The 26,175-nt window shown below is 46.7% G+C and overlaps 2 protein-coding genes across 4 annotated transcripts; both read left to right on the forward strand.

The window, feature by feature from the left end:
• Nucleotides 1-4,321: 4,321 nt before the first annotated feature.
• LOC130146318 (probable 2-ketogluconate reductase) lies at nt 4,322-10,054 on the forward strand. Of its 2 annotated transcripts, none has more exons than XM_056332354.1 (6): nt 4,322-4,425; nt 5,079-5,463; nt 6,954-7,125; nt 8,509-8,687; nt 9,237-9,333; nt 9,693-10,054. In XM_056332354.1, the coding sequence occupies exons 2-6, from the start codon at nt 5,082-5,084 to the stop codon at nt 9,844-9,846; spliced, it is 984 nt and encodes a 327-aa protein (XP_056188329.1). In that variant the 5' UTR covers nt 4,322-4,425; nt 5,079-5,081; the 3' UTR covers nt 9,847-10,054. The 2 variants fall into 2 exon arrangements, with proteins under 2 accessions (XP_056188329.1, XP_056188330.1); XM_056332355.1 differs by lacking the exon at nt 4,322-4,425 and adding an exon at nt 4,453-4,632.
• Nucleotides 10,055-11,006: 952 nt separating this feature from the next.
• Nucleotides 11,007-21,155, forward strand: RBFA (ribosome binding factor A). Of its 2 annotated transcripts, none has more exons than XM_056332352.1 (7): nt 11,007-11,222; nt 11,832-11,874; nt 12,518-12,694; nt 15,233-15,345; nt 16,455-16,539; nt 18,694-18,767; nt 20,424-21,155. In XM_056332352.1, the coding sequence occupies exons 1-7, from the start codon at nt 11,092-11,094 to the stop codon at nt 20,806-20,808; spliced, it is 1,008 nt and encodes a 335-aa protein (XP_056188327.1). In that variant the 5' UTR covers nt 11,007-11,091; the 3' UTR covers nt 20,809-21,155. The 2 variants fall into 2 exon arrangements, with proteins under 2 accessions (XP_056188327.1, XP_056188328.1); XM_056332353.1 differs by having other exon boundaries at nt 11,107-11,226.
• The last annotated feature ends 5,020 nt before the right edge of the window (nt 21,156-26,175 follow it).

Genomic DNA, 26,175 nt, shown 5'->3' on the forward strand with positions numbered 1-26,175 from the left:
ACTGTGTTTGTGACACCAAATTTATGTGCAGTCTACTTACAGATTTTCAACTTTGTGTAAATATTTGTAAGAACACTTAGAGCTCTCTAAGCCTCCAGTGCCATTCTGTAAATCAGTGGGCACACAAAAGTCTATAAAAACATGAGCAGCATTAAAATCCAAATCTATAAGTTTTCCTTTGTACCACTGCTTCTGGGCATTCACAACAAAAATTATATTTGAAACAAGATATGACAGGGAGCTTCACTACTGTAAAGAGAAAAAAAATACTTTGACAACTTGGTTTTGTTACTGCAATTATTACAGAAAAAATCAAAATCCCATGGTTTTCTTCCACTAGAAATGGCACCTATAGTACAATTAATTGTTCAAATTCCACAGGGGAAAGATCTCTTTAAATGAAGAATTCTCATTCACCTCACTAAAGCTTTGTAGGAAACAGTTCGCTGTCCTCTCGGCTGTATTTCTTACTCTCTGTTGTCTTAATACAAGTCCAAAAGACAAATGAACCAATACACAGCCCAAAGTGGCACCACTATGCGTTTCATTATGTAGCATGACTTTATGAATAGTATGATTCTTTAATCTATCAGTAAAATTTATGGCAAAGTTGCCATTAAGCGCAGCTAGGATTTTGCCTGTTGTCTCAAGCATCTTTACAGAGCCATTTCCACATCCTTTTCCTTGCAGAAGGTTGTCCCTGGTGCTTGCCAAAAGACACTTCCTCCCACTGCTTTAACATATGATGATGTTGCCGACTTGTGCAGCTCAGGGAAACAAGACACTGCAGCTTTTCAGGAGCAGTAGGTTGGCTGGCAGGAATTTCAGGACTGTCCCAGGTACCTCCCTGTTCTCTGAGGTACTGGTACCCAGTGTCCAGTGTGCCGTTCAGTGTCACCGGTATGACCTTGATGAAAATAAGTTGTTTGTTCTCTCAAAATAAAAGGCTAAGCAATAAATTACACAGCTGAAAACAAAGCTACAAGAAGCTAAAATGGCAGAGAGAAAAAAACACCAACCTTTTATGAGCTCAATATCTTAAACCTGGAAAACACACATAAGGTTTTGCACACACAAACTTTTCGCCAGGCGTGAAGCAGCCAGCATAGAATCAGCTACAGTACTTCACTTCTACATAGAATAATAGAACATGCTTGGCATTTGCCTGCAACTGTACTTCTCCTCTTTCAGACTTTTCAAGCACCTGGGCTGACCAGCTACAGAAGTGCTCCCTGCCAGTGGGGTATGTTGGGAAGAGCCAGCAGCAGGCAGCAGGACACCTGCCAGTCCCTGGAGTGACGGGCTGACACAGCACCTAGCCACTTGGCATGCCACGGCTGGAAACCATCACCTGAAGGACAGCTTCCCAAAATGTCTTCAGGAAGCAACTAGCTCTCCTTTCAAACTGCATTGCAAAAAGTGGCCCTTTTTTCCTGCCTTTCCTTCATCTATAAATATTTATCAAATGGTATCAAATGAACAGACATACAGTGAAGGAAACCTTCCTGTGCTTACCAGATGCTGTTTTCTGTCTCTGCTATCCTACTTAAATTGTCCTTGGAAAACACACTACATCCAATCTTACAGTTACTAACAATAGATCAAAACCCACAGTGGCCACATGAACAAAGAGATGATGCATTACAGTTCACTCCATGGATTCAGGTTTGTTTGAAACATTTTGATGGTCAAACAGTGCATGGTCTGGAATAAAGTGCTGCTACAGGAGCCTGCTGGGACCGCTGCCCTGAGCTGTGGCAAGCAGACGGGTTAGTGACAACGCTTTGTGGTGGTTTAGAGTCAGTGAAACAAAGTGCATTGCTTGGGTTGGCCTTGCCTGAAACAGTGGACACGTGTATATACATTCCCTGCCTCTGCTTTTTTGTCCTGTGAATCCTGATCACATAGAATATTGCTTTATACACATAACATAGAGATGGGAAATGTATGTCCTTACCCAGTTTCATGCTTAAGCTAGTCTATACATACCACCTGGGAAATGCATACATTACATCATACAGAAGTCTTTTAAGCTAATACTTAAAACACCCTAATCCTAAGAAACAATTATGATGCGAGCACCTTATTGAGACGGCAAGCGTCAGTTTGCCCTGACGTGTTACATGGTCGCCAATGGCAATATTTAATAACGGCAGTGAAGCTCGCAGACAGCACAATACTTCCCATATCCACAGACATTATTAATTTCAGCTTTGTTGCAATGCTGGTGTAGTAGATTCCTTTCCATAACAGAAACCTAACAGCGCACTGCAAGACTGTGTAATTCAGCTCCATGCGCTGCATGGAGGTCTGTAAGGTACTCTAAATATTAAACCTACGTAGAGCATGATAGTGCACCGGTGCAACACCCCCATCTTGTTTTACCTTGATCAGACTTCAGTTACGGTAACTGTTGTTTGGTTGCTGCCCACACTCTGCTCCATTCTGTGTCCTAGTGTTTTGAACAGCTCTTCAATCACTCAAAATATAAGTGGCTCCCTGCCCTCTCCTGCCACGTATACTGCTGTACAGATATATCTCCTACTGAGATACACCAGCTCCTGAACCAAATGTGGAAATTAGATGCTCAAGTTACACAAAAAACTTTGACGCTATCTGACCACCAAACACATCCATTTTCTTGACATTTGATAAGTATGCCCTGGATTTTTGCTTTAAAAAGAGTAATATTCTTTGACTACTTTTTTTTTCATCTCCTCTGACTAATTGCTCCTTCATTTTGTTCATTTGAATTTGGTGATTTGATATACAAAGGGAAAAACTACCATGTCATCCTTCCAAAGCTGGTTTGTTTTGTTTTACCCTTCACTGCTAAAAGGACTCTGCCTTTGAGAGGGGCTTTGCGGTGGTCCTGGGACCTCAGGTATGGTAACTCCAGCACTAGGTTAAAAGATCACCCATTATGTCTTATCAGCAAACTGAAAAGCAGCTGATGTGAAACAGGGATTGTGTAAGCATTTTAGCATTTGTTGGGCTTATTTAAAGCCAAAGATTCAGGTAGACTTAACTAAGAATGTCGTTAATATGCTATAACCCCATCTTGCTAGTTAATGAATTTTTGCTTTAAAGTTTAACTGCCTGAACTTGAAATCCATGTAAGCAAATGATACTAAAAAATCATTGCCAGGATAACGAGAGCAATCCATGGGTTTGTGTAATTATTGCAATGTTTTGTTGTCCTTTAACTTTTCATTAGTAATTTTATAGAGGATTTGGTATTAAACTTGACTGCCTTGATGTTCAGCATGTTGAAACGCATTTGGCAGGCCTGAAGGAGATGTGGCTTTGCAGCCCATCCCGCTGCAAAACTCATAGGCTGTGGGCAGAGCCACAGCGGCCTCCCCGGCCCCCCACCCGCCGTGCCCACCTGCCCAGCTGGGGGTCTCTGCACACGTGGGGCAGCGGATGCTGGAATCATCGGGCAGCCTCCGTCACCCCGGGGGCTGCTCAGGTAACCCCACCGGCAGGTCCCGCCGCACCTCTCAGCTGTGACAGGCACAGCCAGCCCCAGGCTGCCCCGGCAGGTTCTCAGGGCGTTCTGGAACCCTCGAGGCTGGAAAAGGCCGTCCCACATGCGGGGCGCTGCCTGCCGCAGGCATTGCTGTGCCACCGTCCCCCACAAGTGCCACCATCCCCCACAAGCAGCGGGTGGATGGGTGGCGGGGCGGCCGTGGCGGGGTGCCCAGGCTGCAGTGCCGGGCCAGGGGGCAAGGTCCCCATGGCCCTGGGGCTGTGACGGTGCAAGGGCATGACACCTTGCCAAGAACACGTGGTGGTTACCTGTGAGCACCGGCTGCTCCCTTCCGGCACCCGCGGGGTTTGGGGGCCACCTCCCCCCCACTTCCCACCCACCCCCAGTGTTACCACTTGTCATTGTCTGGTTCGGCCCTGCAAGTGTGTAGTTGCTACGCACTATTGTTTCAGCTTTGCAACTATACAGTTACTGCATGTTATTGTTTCGCTTTGCAACGATGCAGGTGCCGCGCGTTACTGTCGGGTTTGGCTTTGCAGCCGCGTTGCTGCCGTGCGTTACCGTCCGCGCACACACCGCGGGGAGCTGCTGCCCACCCGCTGCGCAGCTCCTGCCGGGGGGAACGGCGCCCGGACCCCGCCGCCACCGCGGGGCTGCTGCGGGGCCGCGGGAACGGCTCCGGGGACCTCCAACCCCCGCGGGGCAGCGCTCGCCGGGGGTGCGCGGCTGCGCCGGGGGGCGATGCGGCGGCGTGGTGACCCGGCCCAGGCTGGAAGCCGCTCCCCGCCGGGCCGCTGGGCGGTGCCTGCGGCCCCGCTCCGCCCCGGGGGCACGGCCGGGCGGCCCCGCTCCGCCTCCCGCCGGCGGCGGCGGCACTGGGACCGGCCCCGGGAGCAGGAGCGGCCCCGGCAGCGGCAGCGGGAGCGGCGCGGGTGAGCGCTGCGGGCGGCGGCGCGGGCCCCGGGACAGCCTGCGGCGGGTGGCGGCTGCCCGCCCGCCCCGGGGACCCTACGCGCCCCGGCGGGACCCTGCGCGCCCCGGCGGGACCGGGCGCGGCGGAGCACGGGGGTCTCCTCGCCGGGAGCGGCGGGGTCCCGGGCCGGGCCGGGAGGCAGAGTACGGAGGTGCCGGGGGAGCTGGTGGGCGACTGCGAAGCTCACGGCGGGCAGGGGACAGCGCGGTGCGCGGGGCCGGGCGTCGCCAGCGCCATCCCCAGCGCCATCCCCAGCGCTGCCGCCTCGGCAGGGCTGCTCGGGGTGCAGGATGCCCTGCTGGCGGGCGGCCGCGCTCTTAAGTGATCCAGGCGCTGGCCTTTAAATATCGACTGTCGAACAGGAGTAGCATCCGGTGGCTCTTTTGCCTCGGCATTAGCACAGCTGGCATGTCAGAAACAGTGTTTTCTTGTCTTATTGACAAGATCATGTAAAAATGGAACACGCCTTCAAACCACGCAGGAAGAACTCGAGAAAAGTTCTGTGTGTGGGAGCAAAACAGCACGGAATGGAGCCAATTCATTCCTCTTTCTTAAGAAGATATAATGGGTCACTTAAGGACATGTCTTTCTGCTTTCTCATTGCTTTTGCAGGACATGGAGGGTCAGGAACTGCCTTATGTGCTAATCGACCGTATAGGAGGGAAGCATGGAGTATATGAAGACCATGTTGAATTTCTGGAGAAACATTTTTGTCTCGTCACCATGAAAGAATATCTTGAAAACAAGACATTTCTCAGCAAAAAGATCACTGCCATTTATATGTGGTATTACAAGCCAGTTATCAATGAAGAGCTGCTCCAGAGCTTGCCTAACTTGAAGATACTTGCAAGCTCTGGCGTGGGAATAGATCACTTGGACCTGAACCTCCTCTCCAGCTATAGTGTGAAAGTGTCCAACACGCCATTTGCCGTTTCCACCGACACTGCAGACTTGGGGATGGCTTTGATGCTGGCATCTTCCAGGCGGCTTGTGGAAGGTAATAACTGAAATTATTTTAGTCTTTTTATAGGAAAGGTGACTCTTTCTTTGAAACATGCAGTTAGAAAGTGCGTGCTGATGCAAAAGTGACCTTAAAAGTTACAGCAAAATACAGCCATGAGGGAGAAGTTAAGACAGGTCTGTTGTGTCACAATAACTCGCATGCAACGCAATACTGTTTCCAAACATCAGCAAGGCAGACATGCTCCTCCTTTAGACAGCCTTAAATTCAGGCCTCTTCTCCCTCAGCCTGTAGCCACTTTTTCATTGTACTTATTCACTGCAGCCTTGCTTTTCAAGTTTTAATAAAAGGGGATTAAAAGAAGGTATTCTCAAGGAGGCTTGAAACCTGTTGTTGTGCTTTAACCCCAGCCAGCAACTAAGTTCCATGCAGCCACTTGCTTGCTCCCCCCGCCCAGTAGGATGGGGAGGAGAATCAGGAAAAATGTAAAACTCGAGGGCTGACATAAGAACAACAATAATAATAGTAAGAGGAGGAGGAGGAGGGGTAATGAAAAGGAGATAGGGTGAGAGGAATAAAACCTGAAAGAAAAAAATGAAGTGGTGCACAATACAATTGCTCTCCCCTCACTGACCGGTACCCAGCCAGCCCCCGAGCAGTGCTCCCCCCGCCCCAGCCAACTCCCCCTGGTGTATATACTGAGTGTGATGCCCCATGGTATGGAATATCCCTTTGGCCGGTTGGCATCAGCTCCCTCCCGGCTTCTTGTGCCCCTCCTTGCTGGCAGAGCACGGGAACTGCTAAGTCCTTGACCAGGGTAAGCCCTACGCAGCAACAGCTAAAATATCCGTGTGTTATCGATGTCATACTAAATCCAAAACACAGCGTTGTACCAGCTGTAAGGAAGAAAATTAACTCTCCCACCTGAAACCAGGACACCTTTGTCAAGCTGCCATGTATCTGAGTCATTACAAGCAAGCTGTCCAGAAACCTGTTCACCATGCTCTGTGCTTCTTTTCCCTGCCCACTTTGAGGTACCTGCAGGATAGCTGGGAATTGTATTTTGGCTTTGCTGAAAGTCTCGGTGACACTACGGCTGATTCAGCAGTCGTGCCGTTCCATGTTTACAACGTGGGTGACAGTCTGGCACCGCCAGTTTCATAAGCCCCACTGCTGAACCGCGGTGAGCTGCAAGGCCGCGGTTCGTTCCAGCGGCGCAGAATCTGTCCTGCCAGCAGAGAGGGACAATGGGCAGGGTGGAATGTACCGCGCAGGGGGCTGCTGCTGTGGCCTTGGCTGCCTGGGCTGCCAGAGAGGGGCTGGGTAGGTTTCTATCTTAAGCAAGAAATCAATGTCAGATGTCATACCGACAGTGCAGCATTATTCACTTCTTGTCCAAAAGCACAACAATATTATGTGACTGCTCCCGTGCTTCTGCCTTGTCTTACTATGAAAACTGGGGAAAAAGTAACCAGATGTTGGGGCATCCTTTACGCAAGATTTTTCCTTCTCTTCCCTCCTCCAAGGCTACCAGCTCGCGGTTTCCCCTGACACGGAGTATTTCCCCGCTGACTGGCTGGGGGCTGAGGTTTCTGGGGCGAGCTTGGGGATCGTGGGAATGGGCACCATTGGCTACAAAGTGGCCGAGAGAGCCAAAGCCTTTGAAATGAAGATTTTGTACCACAACAGGAATCAGAGGTAAAGCTGGTTACAGCTCTATGGAAATTGTGTTTTGTCACTGCTTTTAAGTGTTAGTTGTACCTTTCACTGTCGATCTGATCTCCTGTTCTCTCTGTGTTACGACAGGATGATGTGCTCTCTGCACTAACAGTCGTTTTTAAATACAGTTATTAAGTACTGTGCTGGGAAGAAGCAAGGGCCACAGACTATGACCAGGCTCACCCAAAAGTCCAAATCATCAGGCCAGCTCGTGGTGAGAAGGCAGGGCAAAGGCCAGACTGGGTCTGAGGGGTGCTGGGGACTAGCCCTGCTGCGGCATTACCAGGGCAGGGGCTGACAGCCCCAAGGGAGCTGCCGTGGCGTCCTGGGATGTGGGGGAGCCCTGGGGAGCCCGACAGGGACAGCCAGGGCTGGTGGTGCCCTGTGGGCCATGACAGTAAGTCACTGCCTTATCATTGGCTCTTTAAGTGGCAAAGTACATACACTTGCTTCAAGATGGTTGTTATTTCCCAATGTATGCAGAAACAAAGTGAGGAGGGAATTGGAGAGACATATCTCACCAGTCCACCTGTGAGTCAGGACTCCCTGGGCCTCCCTGAAATGTTGGTGACACTGCAATAGGCTGAGGAAAGGAGAAGTGGTCTGGGAGGACATAACTCCCATGACTTACATGGGGCAGGAATGCAGGCAGAGACAGCTCACCCTTTCAGAGCCAGCTGGCAATGAAGAGCCAGGTTTGCCAGCCTGCTTGCTGTCTTCTAGATGGGGTTCACGTGCCCTTCACACACGCCGTGACTCCCTCCCATCAGGCCTGTCCCATCCTCTCCTTTTGCAGGAATCTGATGGGAGCTGGGCAGTACGTGCCCAGACCCTGTCCTGACAAGAGACTGAACGCATCAGCAGGTCCTGCAGTGCATGGCTTCAGCGAACCAGCACTGATGCACACAGCAAGCAGGCTGCTGCTGGCACAAAGGTCTGAAGATTTAACCCCTACCCTGTCTTGGGGGTTTCCTTGGTAATTTTCGGATGAGTTACTTTTCACAGAGTAGGGAATTAATGTCAAACATCAGTCTTGCTTTTGGATTGGAAAAAAATCTCCATTACCATCAGAAGGTGTGACACATGCATTTATTTTATGATTTATTCAGTGCATTTACACGATACTAGTTTCTTACTTTCCATCCCTGCAGGTACGGCACTACCCCTTTGTGTATAGTGCACTTAGTGTTGTGGGAATTAACAGCTTGACATTTTTATTTAATGAGTTTCAGTCAGATAACTGGCTAACTGTTTTGCACTACAGAGTGAAGAAAACTATCCAGAAACCTTTTCTTTAATGGTGATTTGAACTTTTTCTTTTTGCTTACTACTGGCCTTTAATTTTGGGTTTTTTCCCCTCAGAAACAAGGAAGAAGAAAGTGCTGTTGGAGCTATTTACTGTAAGAAGATAGATGATTTGCTCCGGCAGTCAGATTTTGTGTTGCTGTCTGTGAACCTGACTCCACAGACACGCAAATTGATTGGGAAGAGGGAGCTGGAGCTGATGAAACCCACAGCTACTCTCATTAATATCAGCAGAGGTAGGGTCCAGAAACAAAACTGCATTATGGTTTGCTGGTGTAAAAAGTCCTCGGAAAACTCAACCCTAATATAGCGTCTGTCACTGAAATTTCCAGTAAATTCTCTGATTACTGGATTATTTAGATATCTGTGGTCATATCTCAGCAAAACATTGAAGCAGTTCTATAATTGTGAGTGAGTGGGTCTCTAAAATGTTAGTGAGCTTGGAGCACTAGAAGCCTGTATATATTTGTATAATCTCTTACTCAAGCTTTTTATTTATTTACCGCGGTGTTGCTGCTAACATATGTCAGTGTGGCACAGCCCACTCTGGTCTGGCACTGTACTTTGTTTTATGGTACTGTGTACTGTATTTAAAACTCCTGACTGTCCAACTCTGATGCACATACCCAAGCTTCCTCCTCCTGCTTCACCACACTCCCTCTGCTACCACTTCTGCCTTGTGAGCATCACTAGCCCTGTCGTTTGCCTGACCACTGTGCGCAAAAGGATAGGGAGCAAGCAGAACAGAATACGAAAATAAGATTATCCTTCTTACTGTAACCCAGGTCTGGTCGTGGATCAGGACGCTTTGGTGGAAGCCCTTCAAAACAGAGTTATTAAGGCAGCTGCTCTGGACGTGACATATCCTGAACCTTTGCCAAGGTAGGACGTGTATCTCAGTTAAAGGAGTCTGTGTGCATGGTTCAAACGAGTTTGCCAGCCTGTGAGAAGTGACATGATTTTGTTTAGTAGGTGTCCATGATGTATGTGCACTAGTCCTGCTGAAACAATGTCCCCCGTCCTTCCGCCCTAGCCAAACAAAATTAACCCTGACTCACCTGGAGGATTTGTTGCATAAAAAACCCACAAGCGAGGCAGCAGTCTGAACTCCTCCGAGTATGCTTGGGTCATGCAATTAGTTTCTATTTTTAATTATTATTTCCCTGGCTCCCTTCAGATGATGAAATAACAGATGAATGCTCTGGCAGTGACTTAGCTTGGTGTTTCTTTTCCTTTCCCAGGGATCACCCTTTGTTAAAGCTGAAGAATGTTATAATAACTCCTCACATTGGAAGTGCCACCAAAAAGACACGCCGCCGTATGATGGAGAACATGACCGAAAGCATAGAAGCAAGTCTTGCGGGTCTTCCTGTCCCCAACGAAGTGTTACAATAAATGGCCTGCATTTGATGTTAATGTCATTAGCGTTTATCCTAGTGTGATGAACTGGTAATTTGAGCAGTCTTAATGTAATTCTCCTATGTGTGTTATACAGATAAAATGTGTAACACGTGGGTTTGGTTTACTTAAATAACCAAAAGTGATTCGGTGTGGAAAACCGCAGTATTTTGCCATGAATGTCAATGAAAAACTCAGGAGTCCAGAGGCTTGCCTTGGTGTAATTTATTTTGCTCATACCCTCTTAAAATTGCCTGTCGAGGTCACACCAAGCCGAAGGCCAGTGCTGCGCTGCGTGGTGCAGCAAAGTGCGGTGTGTCGGGCCGGCTGTGGCTGATCCCCAGCAGTGCCGCGTAGCCGTTCCTTTTGCGTTTAGCCATGTCCTGTTTCTGACTCCCTCTTCTGCGTGATACTTCTGCGTGCTTGTGGTCAGACAGACTTTAACAGGGCCACAGAAGTGTATCAGTGATCTGCTTACTCTGCTAAGACCACTCATGAAGATACTAAATAAAACGGTCACTAGTGCCTGGGGAATGCCACCAGCGCACCGTCTCTGGTTTGCCACCACTGCTTTCAGCATGCAGGCCGTTGTCATATTCCATTTATTGAGCTTTTCATTCACCTGCCTGCCCTTGTCCTGGGCCTTGCCTTTTCCCACCTGACCCACCGGCAGGCTTTGCTGAAGTCTGAGAAAAGAGCTTTGCTGCATTTTCCTTGTCTAGGGAATCACTGGTTCTACAGCCAGTTGGGTGGGTCTGAGCCATCTCTTACAGATTCACGTCATGTTTCATTAAGATATTTTTCTTTTTATTTACCTCTGTAGATCCGATTATTTTTCAGTATCCTCAGACGTGCTGGGCTGTTTGCACCGCAGCAGGTCAGTCGCACAGCCAGTAGCTGTCCTTTGCCCCCTCCTGCTCTTCCCCTAGCGCAGCTGCTTTCCTTTGATCCTTTCGTCACCGAAACAGCCCTTCGGCGGGGCTCCCACAAACCAGGTTTACTTTCTCTTCCAAGGTCGCTCGGCCAGGCGGCCCGGGCCCCAGCGCCAACCCCGCTGCGAGGAGCCGCGCATGCCACGGCGTCCCTCGGGCTGTGCCGTGTCTGTCATGCAGGGAGAGCGTGCGGCGGCCTGTGCGGAGGGGCCGCCCCCAGCGCCGGCCCGGCCCCCTCCTGCCGCCGGAGCCGCCCCTGTTACCGCCGCCCGGGCCGGGCCGGGCAGGCCGCACCGGGGGCTCCAGCAGCATGTGGGGCGGCCGGGCGGCGGCGGGCGCGGCGCGGGAGGCCGCGGCGCTGCGGTGGTGCCGGGCGCTGCACGGCTCCGCCGCCCTGCGCGGCTCCAGGAACCTGCTGAGGAAAATGCTGCGGAAAAACAAGTGGGTGCGCGGCGCGGGGATGGCGGGCGGTAGGCCCTCCCGCCGGGCTGGGCCTCGCCGTGGGGTGAGGCTGGGGCGGGCCGGGGCTGCCGGGCCTGGGCGGCCTCCGCCGGTGGGGCCAGACCGGGCCGCCCCCCTCCCGCCTGCGGCCTGGCGATGGGGCTGCGCGCTCGGCCTGCCCGCACCGCCGCGCCGGGCCCTGCCGGGGTGGTTGCGGGGGTGTGGGCTGTGTGAGGGGCTGTGGGGCGCTCCCGTGTTCTCGGTGCACGGGGCAGAGCCCCCCGCCCGAGGGGCAGAGCCCCCCGCCCGTAGGCAGAGCCCGGTCCCCCTCGGCGCAGCAGCGGCGGTGCCCCGGGCTCAGGTAGCGGCGCCGCGGGGCTGTGCCCGGTCACCCCGGCCTCCCCGCGGGGCTGTGTGCAAGCCCGGGGCAGCTCCGGCCGCAGGCGGGGGGCGCTGCCCTCTGTAGCCCCCGCAGGGGGGCTGCCCGGGCCTGGAGAGCCTGGGGGACGCCATGCACCTTCAGGCGGTAGCGTTTCCTTGCAGGGGGAGCGTGCTGGTTCTCTTGAGCTGCTGAAAGCTAAAGCCGATTCCCTTTCCTTTTCCCAAAAGGAAGAAGTTATGGTATGATAGCCCTACCCTGGGATCGAAAATGGTAAGTGCAGGCTTTCAAGGTGCTGTGTTTGTCTGTGCCCCGAGGAACAAGCTTCTGCCGTCTTGCCTTCCTTTGGGAAAAGCATTTTGTGATGGAGCAATAGCGGAATGTTGTGGATGAGCACTAGGGTAGGGCTCCGCATGCCGGGATTGCTGCTGAGAGGAGCCGTTCAGCTCCCGGTGGCTGTTTCCTCTTCTGTGTTGGTCTTTCATCTGTGCCAGCACCAATGAGCTCTTGCGCACTTCTGAGCCCATAGCAGAGAACTGATCCAGATTAAACCTTTTCTATACCAGCTTAGAGTCACTTTTACAGAAAACAAGTTTTTAGGTTTGTTTTCCAAACAAGCAATACATTTCAGTTCATACATGCTGTATCTTAGAAAATAGAGTTGTTGAGCTGTACAACTTTCTACAAGATAATAAAGAAACTAAGAAACCTTGACTGTAATACATGAAGGTCAAAGATACTGTGAACAGAAATATTCTGTGTTGAAACACCTGATATATTGAACCTATATAAAGCCACCACAGCTGCAGTAATGGCATTGTGAGAGCATACTTAGTAGTGTGCACAGAACTGTATATAATTGTCTAGTACAAGTTTGTAACTGCTAATTAATGTGTTTTGTTTTGTTTTTTTAAAGATGTATAAACCAACCCAGTTAGCCTCTCTAACGAAAGACAACCAGATAAAAACTAGGAAAGAAGATAACATACGCTGCAGAGTCTTGAATAGTCTTATTCATAAAGCTGTGGCAGAGATGATGACTACCCCCGAAGTTAATCAGGAACTTTATGATCTCAAGCTGGAAATCTGCAAGGCAAGTGCCAAAGCTACAGCTTGTGTTGAGCCGCTTTTGCTGATGCCTTGAGGTCGGCGTGGTGCCCCAAAGGAGCTCCCCCGGGTGGTGTGATGCGTGCAGGAGTTTTACTGCATTGTTTGTGATGTGGCAGAGCACAGCAAGGTGAGCCTCTGGATTCACCTCACCTACTAGGAGAACTTTGCCACTGTTGTACCTGGCTTAGTAGACCTTTGCCACTATAATGCAAATGCAACTTAGGCCAACTAAATTGTGATTCCCCTGGTATGACTTTTTTTCTGTTACTCAGACATGTACTGTTTGCCTTGCTCTTTCAGGAGGAGCAACCTGTTTTTACCAACATAAGTGTATCTTTCCAAGGGTCTTTTCTTTGTGCAGCTTTGTGAGAGTCGATACCTCTTCGTGTCCCTCACCAGCATCATTACACAGGCAGAAGACTTAAGTGGGGAGATTAATTAAAAATAAAAGGCAAGCCCTAGAGAATGGTGTTGGCAAGCAAGGTTCCAGAAAGAATTGGAATTTGTACTTAATTGTAGCTAGTGTTGTCGTAATTCATGGGTTTGAAAGGGATGTTAAAGTTCTGATTCAGGAGGTCGGTCTCCAAGTTCTTGTTTGTTGTCTGTAGTTTTTTTCTTATATATTTACTGTTTTGTTAAGATTAAGTGATACCAGTGTTGGCTTAAAAGCTGGATGGGCTTAGCTTTGTTAGAGGCATGGGATAAAAATTGCACCTCGTAGCTGCATCTATGACAAAGGGTTTGTCATTTCTGATTGAAATACATTTTTTTGGCAGCTGAATTCTGTCATCAGACAAGTAATGAAAATTGCATGGGCAGGATGAATCTTTTGGCTCTATATGTGCAGTATCCTTTGTACAGTATTTCTCTCTCTCTAGGGTTTTGAGGATTGCTTGTCTTGACTCAGATGGCCTGTCTGCATAAAAGTACTAGCTGGTGCAGGCAAGCTGCAGCATTTCTAGGAGGGGTGGCTGTTAATGAAACAAGGTACAACATGAGAGAGGGAATAGAAACAACCTTCTTCCAGATATAGCACAGATTTTATCACAACTGCTTAGTGCTTAAGTGTTGTTGCTGCACTGGGACATGGCTGAGACTCAGTTCTGATTTGCTCTTGAGCCGTTTCTGGTCTGGTATTGTTACTTCTGTTATCAAAAGAAATCTTCAGTAGGCTTTCTGCAATCTGTCAGAATTTGGTTTTTTCCATATCAATAGTTACAGTTACATAATAGTAATACAAATAAGAATCATGCTTCAGGCCTGGTACATCAAAATTTTATCCACTAGATAGCATTACTCGTGTGATGATGCAGAAATGGCTTGGGTTAGATAGGGTTATGTGCTTACGTTAAACTTGGTGTGGGAGATGGGGAGGGTTGATCCTGCAGCAGAAACGGCAGTTAATGATCACAGTGGGTTTTGTAAGAGTTTGTAAGAGTCCTCCTCCTGAGGGAGGAGTTACTTGGTGGAAAAAATTAGCATCTGCCTTGGTTTTCAGGGACAGTCCATTCTGCCTTAGGAAAGAGTAGCAATGTCAACAGCAGACTGTGATAGAGTGATTTCACTTCTGGAAGTACTCTGGCGTTGTCTTTTCCTGCTGATGTATGTAGACACCTATCTATTTGAATTGGTTTCTGGACTAGATGACCTCTGAACTGTGCTTTCGAATGGGTAGTTTACGCTTTCTCCTCTGTCTCGCTCGGCCTCTTCCTTCGGTTGAGCCAGATGGGTTATTAGAACCTTGCTGAGTGTACTTTCCTAGCGAGAACCTCTTCTGTAAGATGCTGCTAGATGCAATGAGTGACAGTTATAGAAATCTTTCAGAATCCCATTTGTATTTCAGAAGTTTATTGTTCAGGGAGATTGTTAGTCTCTCTCATGTGTGCTTTGGCCCCTGCACTCCATGTGTTTCCAATTGCATGCATGACCGCTATGAATGCTGTCTGTGAGTGAGCTAGAGCTTCAGGCACTGGAGGTTCCCAGCAGGCTTTAGGACTGGAGAGACTCTTACATTACAGTGGCATGCAGGACATCCTTTTTTCTGTCAATATCAAAACCAAACTCTGGGTGACAACAAGCTGGGCAGCATCACAGGTCTTTCTTTTGCAGAAACTTAACACTTTCAACTGTATTCCAAACCAGCATGCCATAAATTGTCTTTCTGGACTATTTGCGATGGTAGCACTGTTGTGTTGACTAAATGTAGTGCTGTCAACAACATACAGGTGTTGGCAGACTTCTCCTCCATTTAGTTTCAGTTGAAGAAGAGATTAGGCAGCAACTTGTCTAATTAAAAAGTCCTTTCAGGTACTGAACGCAAATCTTACTTGGTGTTAAGCTCTGGCTCTGTGAAGGCAGGATGTAATTACGGTTCTTAAGAGCAGAGATGGAAGAAGAGATTCTCCTAAGAATTTACGTATCCAATCTGGGTCACTGTATGCTTATTCATGAACTAGAGACTTTGTTACATATGAAGTATGTGTAGATACATAATTCTAAAGAAACATTGGTCTTTTTGCAGGTGTCCCTGTCATCAAACTTCTCAGCATGTCGCGTGTACTGGAATCCTGCTGCTACTATGGAGAAAGATAGTTATGTTGGAAGGATACTGCAGAAAAGTGCTCCGCGTATACGGTACTGCTATGGGATAAACAGTTAGACCACTTCAGAATTCTTAAGTATTTCTAACAATCTATATCTGACCAGTTAGGATGCTTTAGGTTTTTAGATGTTTGGAGCATCTCCTGCGATGAGCCTCACAGGGAGGGATGGCTGTGTCAGACCAGCTGTGTGTTCTGCTGGAGCACAGCAGGCTTATTTGGCTTCTGTGCTTTCCTAGGCTTGAACTGGGCTGAGCAGAAGAAAGAGGTGTCAGGGTGAGGTTTCACTTCATTGTACTAGTGATGGGGGGCTGGGCATACTGTGTATGACAGTAGGCCAGAACATGATGCTGCACAGGAGGACAGGCAATTACAAGTATTTCCTTACAGATTCACTGGGCAATTCTGATTGCTAGGGACAATTTGGATCCCTCCGGAAGGGATGAGTGATATTACAGAAATTCTTCAGAATACTGATATCAAAAAATAAATGTTGGGATGCTACCGTGTATTGTGATGCTTTTATGCATTTTTGACAGAGGGATATCAGAGATTTTTCTCTCCCTTTTTCCTTGGCTTACCTGCTCCTATCCAGCCAATCTGTTGGAGGATCAGGAATTCACCCCATGGGGAGAGCGGCATTGAAGCATACCCGTAGAGCCATTTTGTTTTCCCGTTTCCCTAGGCTGTGTAACTTCTGCTCCAGCACTGTGCTCTCTTCTCCTCCCAACAGCGTCCACTCTTTGAGAAGGAATGTTGCTGGCTGGGAAGAAGACGCGGAGAGCGCTGTCAGTCTTTCCTGCAGCTAGCATGTAGGGCTAGTTGTCTTGCCCTGCTGTGAGGGCTCTGTCCCCCACTGCCCACCCCTGCGGTGGAGATAAGGAAGCCAAATGAAGTGGGGAAGGACCCACGCCAGCCTGTGCGTATAGGAGGCAAATCTGTTCTCGTCAGTACTCAGTGGGATCTGCATCTAGTAGTTTTTGTATGCTACACGTTCAGAGTTGGGGTTTGTGAATGGATACTGTAAGTTTTGCAAACCATATCCTTAAATTTGCAGTACTGCTGGAATTAATTTAACATATTTTATCTGTCCTGGAGGTACTGTACTGTTACTTATACTGGTGAATGCTGTATTTTTGCCAGGTATCTTCTGATGAGTCGGCAGATTCTAGGAAATGTACCCCCAATAGTGTTTGTAAAAGACAAAGAAGCTGCAGCTGTAAAAGAGGTAATTGTAATCTTTGACTCAATGTACAAATACAATCATTTGCAAACACGGTAACTTAGGGTACCATAATGCTTAGGAATGTGGAGAGAGATGATCATTCAATTGCTTTACCAATCTATATTAAAAATTAGTCTTTGCCTATACCCTTTCCTCTTCATGTTCCAAAGCATTTTAGCAAAGAATCTTGAGTAAGGCTGAGGCTTATGTACAGTGTAAAAGAGTCCTTGTAGCTATTGTCTCATGAACTTTTTTTTGATGTTACTATCAAAATTTCCAAAGTGAAGTTTAGAGAGAAGTTTGTTGGCCAGATCATTAGGCCAATAAAGAAATCCTAAAAAATGAATTTATAATTTTAAAGAATAATATAGGGTAGGCAGTTGTCTGTTGCGTGGTATATGTGAGGTGAGGTCTGAGGAGGGGTCTTCCACCTTGTTCGTGTTACATGTCTTTAAAATTCCATTTAATCCAATTGGTGATTTTAAATTTTTTTTTCCCAACCTTTTTCCATCTGTGAATAGTTAAAAAGTTTCTAGGGAAGTGCAGATCTTTGCAGAGGACGTAAGCTCACTGATACTACTTCTTTTTTCACTTTTAAAGTTATCTTTGCTACTTCACATTTTCTGTGAAGGTGTTGATAGTTTTAACTAGTTAAAATATTGCTAGAATAACAGTGTTTTCTAGGAATTTGCTGTCATTAGGACTGTGAAGTGAGGCCTCTTAAATAGTGAGGTTTCCACAAGAGAAAGATGACTTCGGTGAGTAGAATTTCATGAAAAAAGTCTCCTCAAGGTGTTGATGTGAGTGGAAAGAATGTTAATTGAAAAGAGCATGTTCACACGCCTATGCCCTGAAGTGCCTTACTCTGAGATGTGTTACTATTACAACCAGTTACTGTTAGTGGCTTATGGGCTCACGCAGTGGGTGTTCGCAGAGCTGGAAGGGGTAACGAGAACTTCAGACTCTCTAGAAACGCAGTGAACTGCTTGACCTTTCTGTGGTCAGAACCATTCTGAGTTTCAGGCCACTATACTGATGCACAGTGCAAATGTTTTTCACCTGCATTAGCATCAACAAAAAGCACAAGAATAGAAGTCAATTAAACACTTCTGAAAGCTATTTGTATTTATTATTATGCTCCTGCTAGTCAATGCAAGAAATTTTATGCAGCAAGTAACGAGTGATTATGGAAGCACTTTGTCATTACCATTACTCTGTAATTAACGTACCTAGATGGAGCTACAAGAATCTACTCCTGCAGGTCCTGCCTTTCAGGTCTGTTACTGTTCCCTTAATCACTGTTTCTCAGACTTACTCTTCTTGAAGAAGAAAACCCCTGGGCTACCTTACATTCAAGTTCAGTGCATAGGCACCAAGAAAGTTAACCACAGAAGACAAGTAAAAACCTTCCTTGTATAGCTTCTGTCAGTGTGTGGCACTGGGAAGCACTTAGATGGATTGTCTTTTGACACTTTGCAGATCATTGGGTTGATGTAGTCCACAGGTTTGAGTAACAGGCCTTGAAATAATGTAGCTGAAGCTGATTTTTAAGTATTGGAAGACAGGGAAGAACCATCCAATTCAGCTCTTAGAATAAGATTGAATTAGAAGGGAAACACTGTAAAGAAAAGTAGGAATAAAAATTTCAAATGAGATAAAATTTTTACAATTGGGCACTGTCTGTAAGCACTGAATATACTAGATTCATAGCATTTACTGATTAGGTACCATGTTAAAAGGGAGTTGGGAATCCAGTATTTATATGTAATTGAATTGCAAACTCGCAGAAAGGGGGAAGACATGAAAAAAATGCTACTGTGAGGATGTTATTAAAAAGGATTTGCATGACTGAAGTAAGACCAAATAAAAATCATATATGTCACACAATCCCTAGCCAATTGTTAAGGATGTTCATAAGGCCAAAAAACTTTAGGAATCCCTGCATCGGTTATGCTGTTTGGTACACTTCCCAGGCAAAAGGTAGAAGCAGTTCCTTGTAAATGGAGGAGGGGACTATTTTGGAATGGTTTTGCTAAATATTCCAAACACTTAGAAAATAAAATATTTGCTGTTAGATACTTGTGTGTTTCATGTAGGTGTGAACAAAGTAAATTTCATACAAGACCTTTAATGTGCATTGTCTTCATGTGCTTATAGGTTGAAGAATTACTGTCAATTGCTGATTTTGGACCTCCAGAAGAAGAAGAAACATTATCTCAAAATTATTCTAGGTGGGTTTTTTGAATCCAAATTGTACAAGTGTCCATTTTCATCTCTGTTGGCCAACTTAAATTGGGTATTATTTGACATGGCAGAAAGTATATTTTAATTAGATGTGCACACTGTTGTTACCTCAGAGTTCAGCAAATGGTGTTAGGAAGAAGCAGAAAGTAGAAGAGAAAGACTTTTTGAAAGACCTTACAGAAAAGGCATCTCAGCTTTTTAAAGAGATCATTTGTGCTCTTTTATTAACAGAGTAGGCTACAGAATAGTTTAGGACAAAACTAACATGTAATCCCAGAAATTAAATGTAGAGGATGGCATTTTATTTTGTCGCTTAAGCTTTCTTTACCAAAGTTACACCCATTTATTAAAATTAAGGGAAAATATTTCTTATTATGTATGCTCTGGTTTACTTTAATATTTTAGTGCAGTCACATTTTCATAGGCTGTTTTGTTGTTCTTGTGCACAGGTACCTTGCTGCAGACCACAGGTTTGCAAATATGGAAAGGGGAAGTATTTTTTATATGTGAAGTGGACCTCTGTTAAGTTGTGGAGAATGACTGAGCTGTCCCATGTAAGCACAGCACACGTGCTTTCAGAGGCAGCTGGCCCATGAGGTGGTACCAGATCACAGTCTTAGAAATCAGCAGTGTTTGATGTCCGTACTCAGAGCGATGTAGTTGTTGGACTTGTTACTTGCAGACCCAGTACTTGTTCTGGTATTAGTATCTTTACATTTATGAGGGAAATATTTTTAGAATTTCTAAGAATTCAAGACTTAACATGTTATAATTAAATTTTTTAAAAATGCTTTGCAGGAGTAGTATTTGTTTCTTGCTGGTAGTTTTCTCACAAGAATAGAAGCTCTACATTTACCAGTACTCCTCTGCTTCGCCACTTTTTTTTGGTATAAGTTTGGTTTGTTATGCATGAGTTACAAGTTCAGTGACAAATCTCTTTAACTTAAAGTAAGTTAATTTAGCATTCTTCTGTAAGGAATTTTGGTATGGAGGGCTGAACAATCTATTGGAATAATGATTCTGTGGACAGGATGCTCTCAAAGCCAACAGCCTTGCACTTGTGTGCTGCAGTCTGTTGGTAGAAATGCTGTTTGTGCCTTAACATCTCACAGGACAGTTCCCCAAGTGCAATTCAGAAGGAGCTTCCTGGGGGAAATCATTGTTGTGACAGACTTTCCCACAGGGCACCTAACACTCTGTGTCTTGTTGAAACACCCAAGTCCAGCTGAAGGTGCCATGTGCTGTCATTCATATGTCTGCCTGTGTTTTGGGCACGGGTTGTTGCTTCTCACTTCTTGGAAGAGCTGGGAGAAGTCTAAACTTCCTTGGGGCTCCCAGGTCAAATGCTCACCCTGTCGCCTATGCACACCTTTTCCCAGAAACAAGCAGTTTCCTCTGTAATGCAGTTGCTTTATTGGCTTCCTCCCATTAAATCTGTTGACACAGCCTGTCCCTGGACACATAGCCTGGTGGCATCTCTTCCTTCTTAATGCAGGGAGCACAGTGCTTGACACAGTGCATTAATAAAGGCAAACTGAAACCTGCAGTTTATTTCTGTGTTACTCAATTGTCACAGTTAGCATTGCCCTTTAAAATATACACAGGGCAAAAAAAACCCCACAACATTGTTTTCTTTTCCACAGTAAAGCCTTCTCTTCAGCAACCCAATCTTCAGATTCACCTGTGCGGTCTAATCTTTTTGGTATTGATCATGAACTGCTGAATAAGCAGATAATGGACTACAAAAGACTGAAAGCGGCAAGACATGTGGAAGGCATTGCCTGGACAGAAGAGCAGGACCAGCAGCTTTCTAAGATTCAGAAGAAAAAGAAAAAACCAAGGAATCCTCCTGATGATGACATTACACCACAGAAGTACTTACTGGACAGATATGAAGCTGATTACTGGGATGATAACACCGAGTTGGTCTCAGACTATGAACTGGAGGGTGAATTACAGGAAGAGGCAAACGAATTGGAGGCAGATGGCGGCAAAACTGTAAGTCAGCCTGCTGATAAACTGCAGTGAAGCGAGAAAGCCAGTCCCTTTAAAGTGAAGGCTGCCAACAGCAAAAAAACAGACTGTTGTAGATACTGAAGGATTAGTTTTGAACAGCCTGTTCACCACTTCCTCTTTCAAACTAGCAGGTTTGCCACACATGGGGAGGTTTGCTAGCACAAGGGATGTAAGAAAAACAAAAATGCTATTTGTGACATCCTGTTAAGCAGCTTTCAAGCTGCTGCAGTTGTGGGACTTTCAACCAGAGAGCAGCAGTTTTGTAGTAACAACATGACGTGGTGCAGCACTGAGTTAAAACTTCCTGCAGTTCTGATGATTATTTCTAATAAAACTATGGTTTCTGTGCTGAAATAAAATGTCAGGGGTTTTTTTCTTTCTTTTTTTTTGTTTATTTTTATCCAGATCACTCAAACAATCACAAAGTGATGTTGTCTGTTTTTTGAAGGTAGGAAGGAAGAGGGAAGCAAATTATGACGGTGGTGTTCAAAGGGCAGCCTTCGGTGCACAAAGATCAGGACAGGGTATTCTCTAGAGGACCTCGTGTAATGGGGGAACTCTTTCCACAAGACAGTGAAACTCATTGAAATTATGGCCAATAAGAGTTACAACCCTGAAATAAAAAGAGTATTTATTTTACTGTTCAGGAATGTACAGTTGTGCAAGGGGAACTTCAGCCAGAAAAGAATGGAGAACTGCTCATCTGTTGGGTGAAATTGGCCAAAGCATTGACCATGACTGAAAAAATATATTAAAACTTAAAGGCAGAGAAAAAGCAGCAGAGAAGAATGCCCCAGGAACTGTTTGAGATTTGGAAATGGATGGGGAAATCACAGAAAAAGTGAAAATAAAGCTTTCTGGCTCAAAGCAAGTAAACAATAGCATGGGTGTTTAAAGTCAGAAGGGCTGAAGCTTCCAAACAAGTTATAACTAACAAGGTAGTAAACCAGGAATCCTACCAGAAATAAGGAACATTTCATTCCATTAATTAATAGGAAAGTAAAGAGAGACTATGCAGGGGAGGTTGTACCTACAGTATGTTGCTCTAGATTATCAAAAAGATGTAAAAGAGAGCAAGTATAAGCTCCAGAATATAAAAACCAGTCTATAGAATTTTTAGGTTGAAGAGAGTTCAGGTCAGCAAAGCAAGCACTGAAATAACCATTGACGCATATTTGAAGATTTTGATTGCCTGTAAGAATATGGAGAGGATATGGGCTATGAATGTCCATAGGTGATTCCTGTAAACTGTATAGAGCTTGTATTGACTAAGGGTCAGGACCTTATAAACGTACGCATCACTTTTACCAGGATACGTGTTGAAGCTATAGCTCATGTTGGTACTTGCCCAGCTTGAGGTAGGTGAATAATCCCACAAATTTCAGCGTGCCTGTTCAGGCTTTCCAGGAGTTCTTCCTGAATTCCACGGGATGGACACACTTTGAAGTAGATGCTTTAGTTTGTTTTCCTGTGAGTGAAGGTATTTACCACGTCAGAAGCTGTTTCCGTGCAGTATCACTGTCACAGCCAGCCATGAACTTGCTGCAACTTGGCAACAAAGCTCTTTTACTTTTTGAATGAATGACAGGAACCTGTTAATTTGTACTTGCTAAGTGAATCCACAGAATACTAATGTCTGCACCTTTAGTTTCTGCTGTATAAAATGTCGACAGTCCTGACTCAAAGGTTAAAAGGAGGAAAAAACCCTCGACACCCGAACTACTCCATGTTTGGTTCTTGAAAGAACAGAGAACAAAGGTTATTACCTCTGCCTCTGGTTCAGTTGGGGCAGCTATAGACTGGGCTTGCACTTCAGGGGTTAGATTTCATCTGAAAACAACCAAACCCATTCTCGCCGTCAGCCCCAATACCTTTACCCCCCATTAAGCACATGAGGGCAGTTCACCTTCACTGCTTGCAGCAGCTGATGGCAGAGAAACCGGGCTCTGGCTGGGGTGCGCAGCGGTGGGACAGCCCTATCTCAACCTGACCGTGAGGAAAACGAAGCAAAAGCAACCGGATTTAGGAGAGATGGAAGTCTGAAAAAGTGACTAGGCGGGACAGACTGGGGGGAAGCAGCAGCCCAGGGGTATCTGGAGGATGGCCCAGAGTGGTGGGGGGAGCAGCTGCGGCCCTACCCCCCGGGACCGGTGCTCAGCATCCGCTGCCTTCCCTGGGAACCTTCCCCTGCCAGGCTGCCAGCCTAACAGTAACCTCAAGGCTTTCATAGCCATAAAAGACGATAAATGAATGTAACACTCCGAGCAATACAGACTATAAGCGCTTGCAGAGTCCCTTGATTTGGTTTATATGGGTTGTGCAAGCACAGGTGGGGAAGGGACTCCTGGTCCCCAGTCCCCTACCTGTAATGGCAGCCGTGTGGTGCAGTCCTGTGTTCGGCTGTTATTCCTGGTTAGGGATACGCCGGTGGGACTAACCGCTATGGAACTTCGGCAGGACTAGACATGCAGCTGAATTTAAGCAATTGGCACCCCTGTGAGCATGTGCTATGCACTTGTGTTTGAATCAATGTGATTAGTCAATGACAGTTTTTTTTAAAAAAAGAGCTTTCATTGCTTTCTATAATGGTCAATCCAAACCTTCCCAAACCCTCAGGGACCCTGCCAGTGTACCATTCAGATCTAAGTTTCAGACTGAAAGTAGAGGAATACCTGAGTTACACCTCCAATCTGGTTATTTTCCTGAAGACCTGGTCCTCTAAGGTGCAATCTTGGAAGGGGCAGTGAGGGCATGCAGTTCCTCTGCTTCATTTTAGCCAGTCAGTTTGATTTCTCTGGCCCCTGTGAGACCTTGCCATGAAAGTGTTTATGCATTTCCAAAACAGAATTGTCTCTCCAGGAGAATGTCTCCAGCAGGCAGGCTGACAGTGAGAAGTCTACCAACTCTCTCCAAAGCACACAACTCAAGGAGGGTGACACTCTCCTTACTCATGTGAGTCAGAAAAGCCACTGACGAAACCGGCATCATGCCAGGGAAATTAGAAAACCACGACACACATCTCGCCAAAATCCCATTTTCTGTCCAGGGAATTAGTTATTTGTCATGAAAGCCAATGTACCCTTAAGCCTTGCTTGCATATGTAAAGCCAAGAAATGTAGAGTAAAAGCTCACCAAAGAGAAATAAATTAGTACATTGCCCAATGTGTTGCCATTTTGTCCTATACCTAACTCTGCAAGAGGGTAAGTGAAGACAAAAAGCTTTAGTTTTAAAGATTTCAAAGCTCTATAGAATGTGCCCTATCAAACCAGAAGGAAGTCTTCATTAACTGGAGAGTTACTGGGTGGCGTGCACGTTTTTTCTTGCATTCAGCCACTGCTGATAGCACATTGCTGCACTGCACTCATTTGTACTTTAAAATCTACTACGGTGAAAGACTGGTCATCCTCGTAAACACCAAGCCAACAAAGCATCACGCTTCACTCTGTATGAATAAAAGGGCAGAAATGTTTGTCTAGTGTGGTAATTAATTCTGACTTTTTTTGTAGTATGTTCTTCAGGTAGTCCTTACCTGGTGGGCTTTGCTCAAACTTGCTGGAAACCAAACTGTAATGGAGAACACCATTAATTTTGGTTAATTACTCTCTCTCTGGCTCCAAGGAGCAGGTAAAGAAAGCAAGAGAGAGGAAGCACAGCCATGGGCATGGGTGGAGCGAAGTGGCAGTGCTACAGCAGGCGTGGAGACCTGTGGTGGCTGGTAAAGGAGCGAGTGCTGCGGCCCGCAGCCATGGGCTGCCACGGATTTCAGCAAATTACCTGGGACATCCCGGCATCGTTTCAGGTGATGATTGTTTTATTCTGTAGGTTCAAGCAACATTTGTAGCCTTTCATTGAACCATCTATAATTGCAAGGTTTATAAACCTTTGGTTATTGGTGGTGCTCAGTGGCTTTCCACATGCAGCAGCGCAGGTGTGCCCGTGCCTGGCTCCCACGCTAATGCCTGAAGTCAGTCCTTACTCTCTTTGGTGTGAGGGTTTCAAGGGTGATGGGTGCTTGACTCAGGTGCTAGACCAAGGAGTCTGTGACTGTTTCTGCTGGTGTGTGCCTCAGGAGAAGGAGGCTTCTCTGTTTCCACTCTTTCCTTCTTCAGTGGATAACTGTGGTTCGGGAATTTGCAGTGGTCCGCAGCTGTGGATCACAAGACCTTACTGACTTCATTGACTTTGCCAACTAATCATCACCTGGTTGTGAGGAGAGGCTTCAAACAAACGGCGAGGGAGGAGCTGCTGCTGGACTCCAGGCAGCTTAATGCATCCTTGGCTGCGATCAGACCAGAAAGTCCCCTGGGAACACGGGGTGGCTCCTGAAAAGAGAGAGCCCAGTGCAATGGCACTTGGGTTCTCTGCTGGCCTGACAGCAAGCCGCGATGGCAACCGCAAAATCGCAGAACAGTGGAGGTGGGAAGGGACCTCCGTGGCCCATCTAACCCAACCCTCCTGCTCAGAGCAGGGTCACCGTGGCAGGCTGCCCAGCACCGCCCCAGCCGGGTTTCAAACAGCTCCGAAGAGAAAGCTCTGAAATCTCTCTCGGCAATTGCTCCGGTGTTCAACCACCCCCACAGCAGGAAAGTGCCTTCTTTTGTTTCAGGCAAAATTTCCTGTGTTTTAGTTTGTGCCTGTTGCCTTTTCTGTCCCATGACAGCACTGAGGAGAGCTGGGCTCTGCCCTCCCTGTGCCTCCTGCCAGGTATCTTCACACACTGCTGAAGTCCCCCTGAGCCCTCTCTTCTCCAGGCTGAGCCCTCCAAGATCTCAGCCCCGCCTTCTACAAGGGATGCTCCATGCCCTATACCATCAATAAGTAGTAACACTGAAATAAATTATCATCTTAATGTTAAGCCTAGGTTTAAGTACCTGCTAAATGAGAGGCCAAGACTTGCTAAAGACAGGCAGCTTTTCTACAGCATATTCCCAAAGAGGAAGCAGGCAATTAAAAAAAAAGCAAAAAAAGAAAACAAGCTACCATTCAGAAGCACTTAACCCAATTCTCGAGCAACTCCTGAACTCCAGGGAACACGTGGACAGATAACAAAAATCCCCATCTACTACAAGCTTATGTCTAGAAAATACCTGCAACTAAAGTGGTAAAACACCTATCCAGAACCAATTCTATGGCATGGAAAGACAATTGGGTCTCTGTCATTTGACAGGCCAATTGAAAAGAAAGGATCAGCTCTGCCAGAGAAACCTTGCACCTTCCTAAATGTTGAACCGAGCACCAAAGGAAGTGCCTGACATTTTGTCCTAGCCCGATGCTTTTAAACAGACAAAAAAATCAATGAGAAAAGTCTGTTGAAGATGAGGCAGCTCCATTCGCAGAGCGAACGCTGCTCACACAGTCAGTATGCCTTGCCCGAGTGT

The sequence above is a fragment of the Falco biarmicus genome, chromosome 3, assembly GCF_023638135.1.
Source record: "Falco biarmicus isolate bFalBia1 chromosome 3, bFalBia1.pri, whole genome shotgun sequence".
Classification (NCBI taxonomy): Eukaryota; Metazoa; Chordata; class Aves; order Falconiformes; family Falconidae; genus Falco; species Falco biarmicus.

Bases quoted from the DNA above. Each gene is read 5' to 3' on its own strand.
- LOC130146318 (XM_056332354.1), top strand. From the start codon at position 5,082: ATGGAGGGTCAGGAACTGCCTTATGTGCTAATCGACCGTATAGGAGGG. The intron at 5,464-6,953 runs GTAATAACTGAA...CCCTCCTCCAAG, and splicing joins TTCCAGGCGGCTTGTGGAAG to GCTACCAGCTCGCGGTTTCC. The intron at 8,688-9,236 runs GTAGGGTCCAGA...ACTGTAACCCAG, and splicing joins TCTCATTAATATCAGCAGAG to GTCTGGTCGTGGATCAGGAC.
- RBFA (XM_056332352.1), top strand. From the start codon at position 11,092: ATGTGGGGCGGCCGGGCGGCGGCGGGCGCGGCGCGGGAGGCCGCGGCG. The intron at 11,223-11,831 runs GTGGGTGCGCGG...TTTTCCCAAAAG, and splicing joins AAAATGCTGCGGAAAAACAA to GAAGAAGTTATGGTATGATA. The intron at 12,695-15,232 runs GCAAGTGCCAAA...GTCTTTTTGCAG, and splicing joins TCAAGCTGGAAATCTGCAAG to GTGTCCCTGTCATCAAACTT.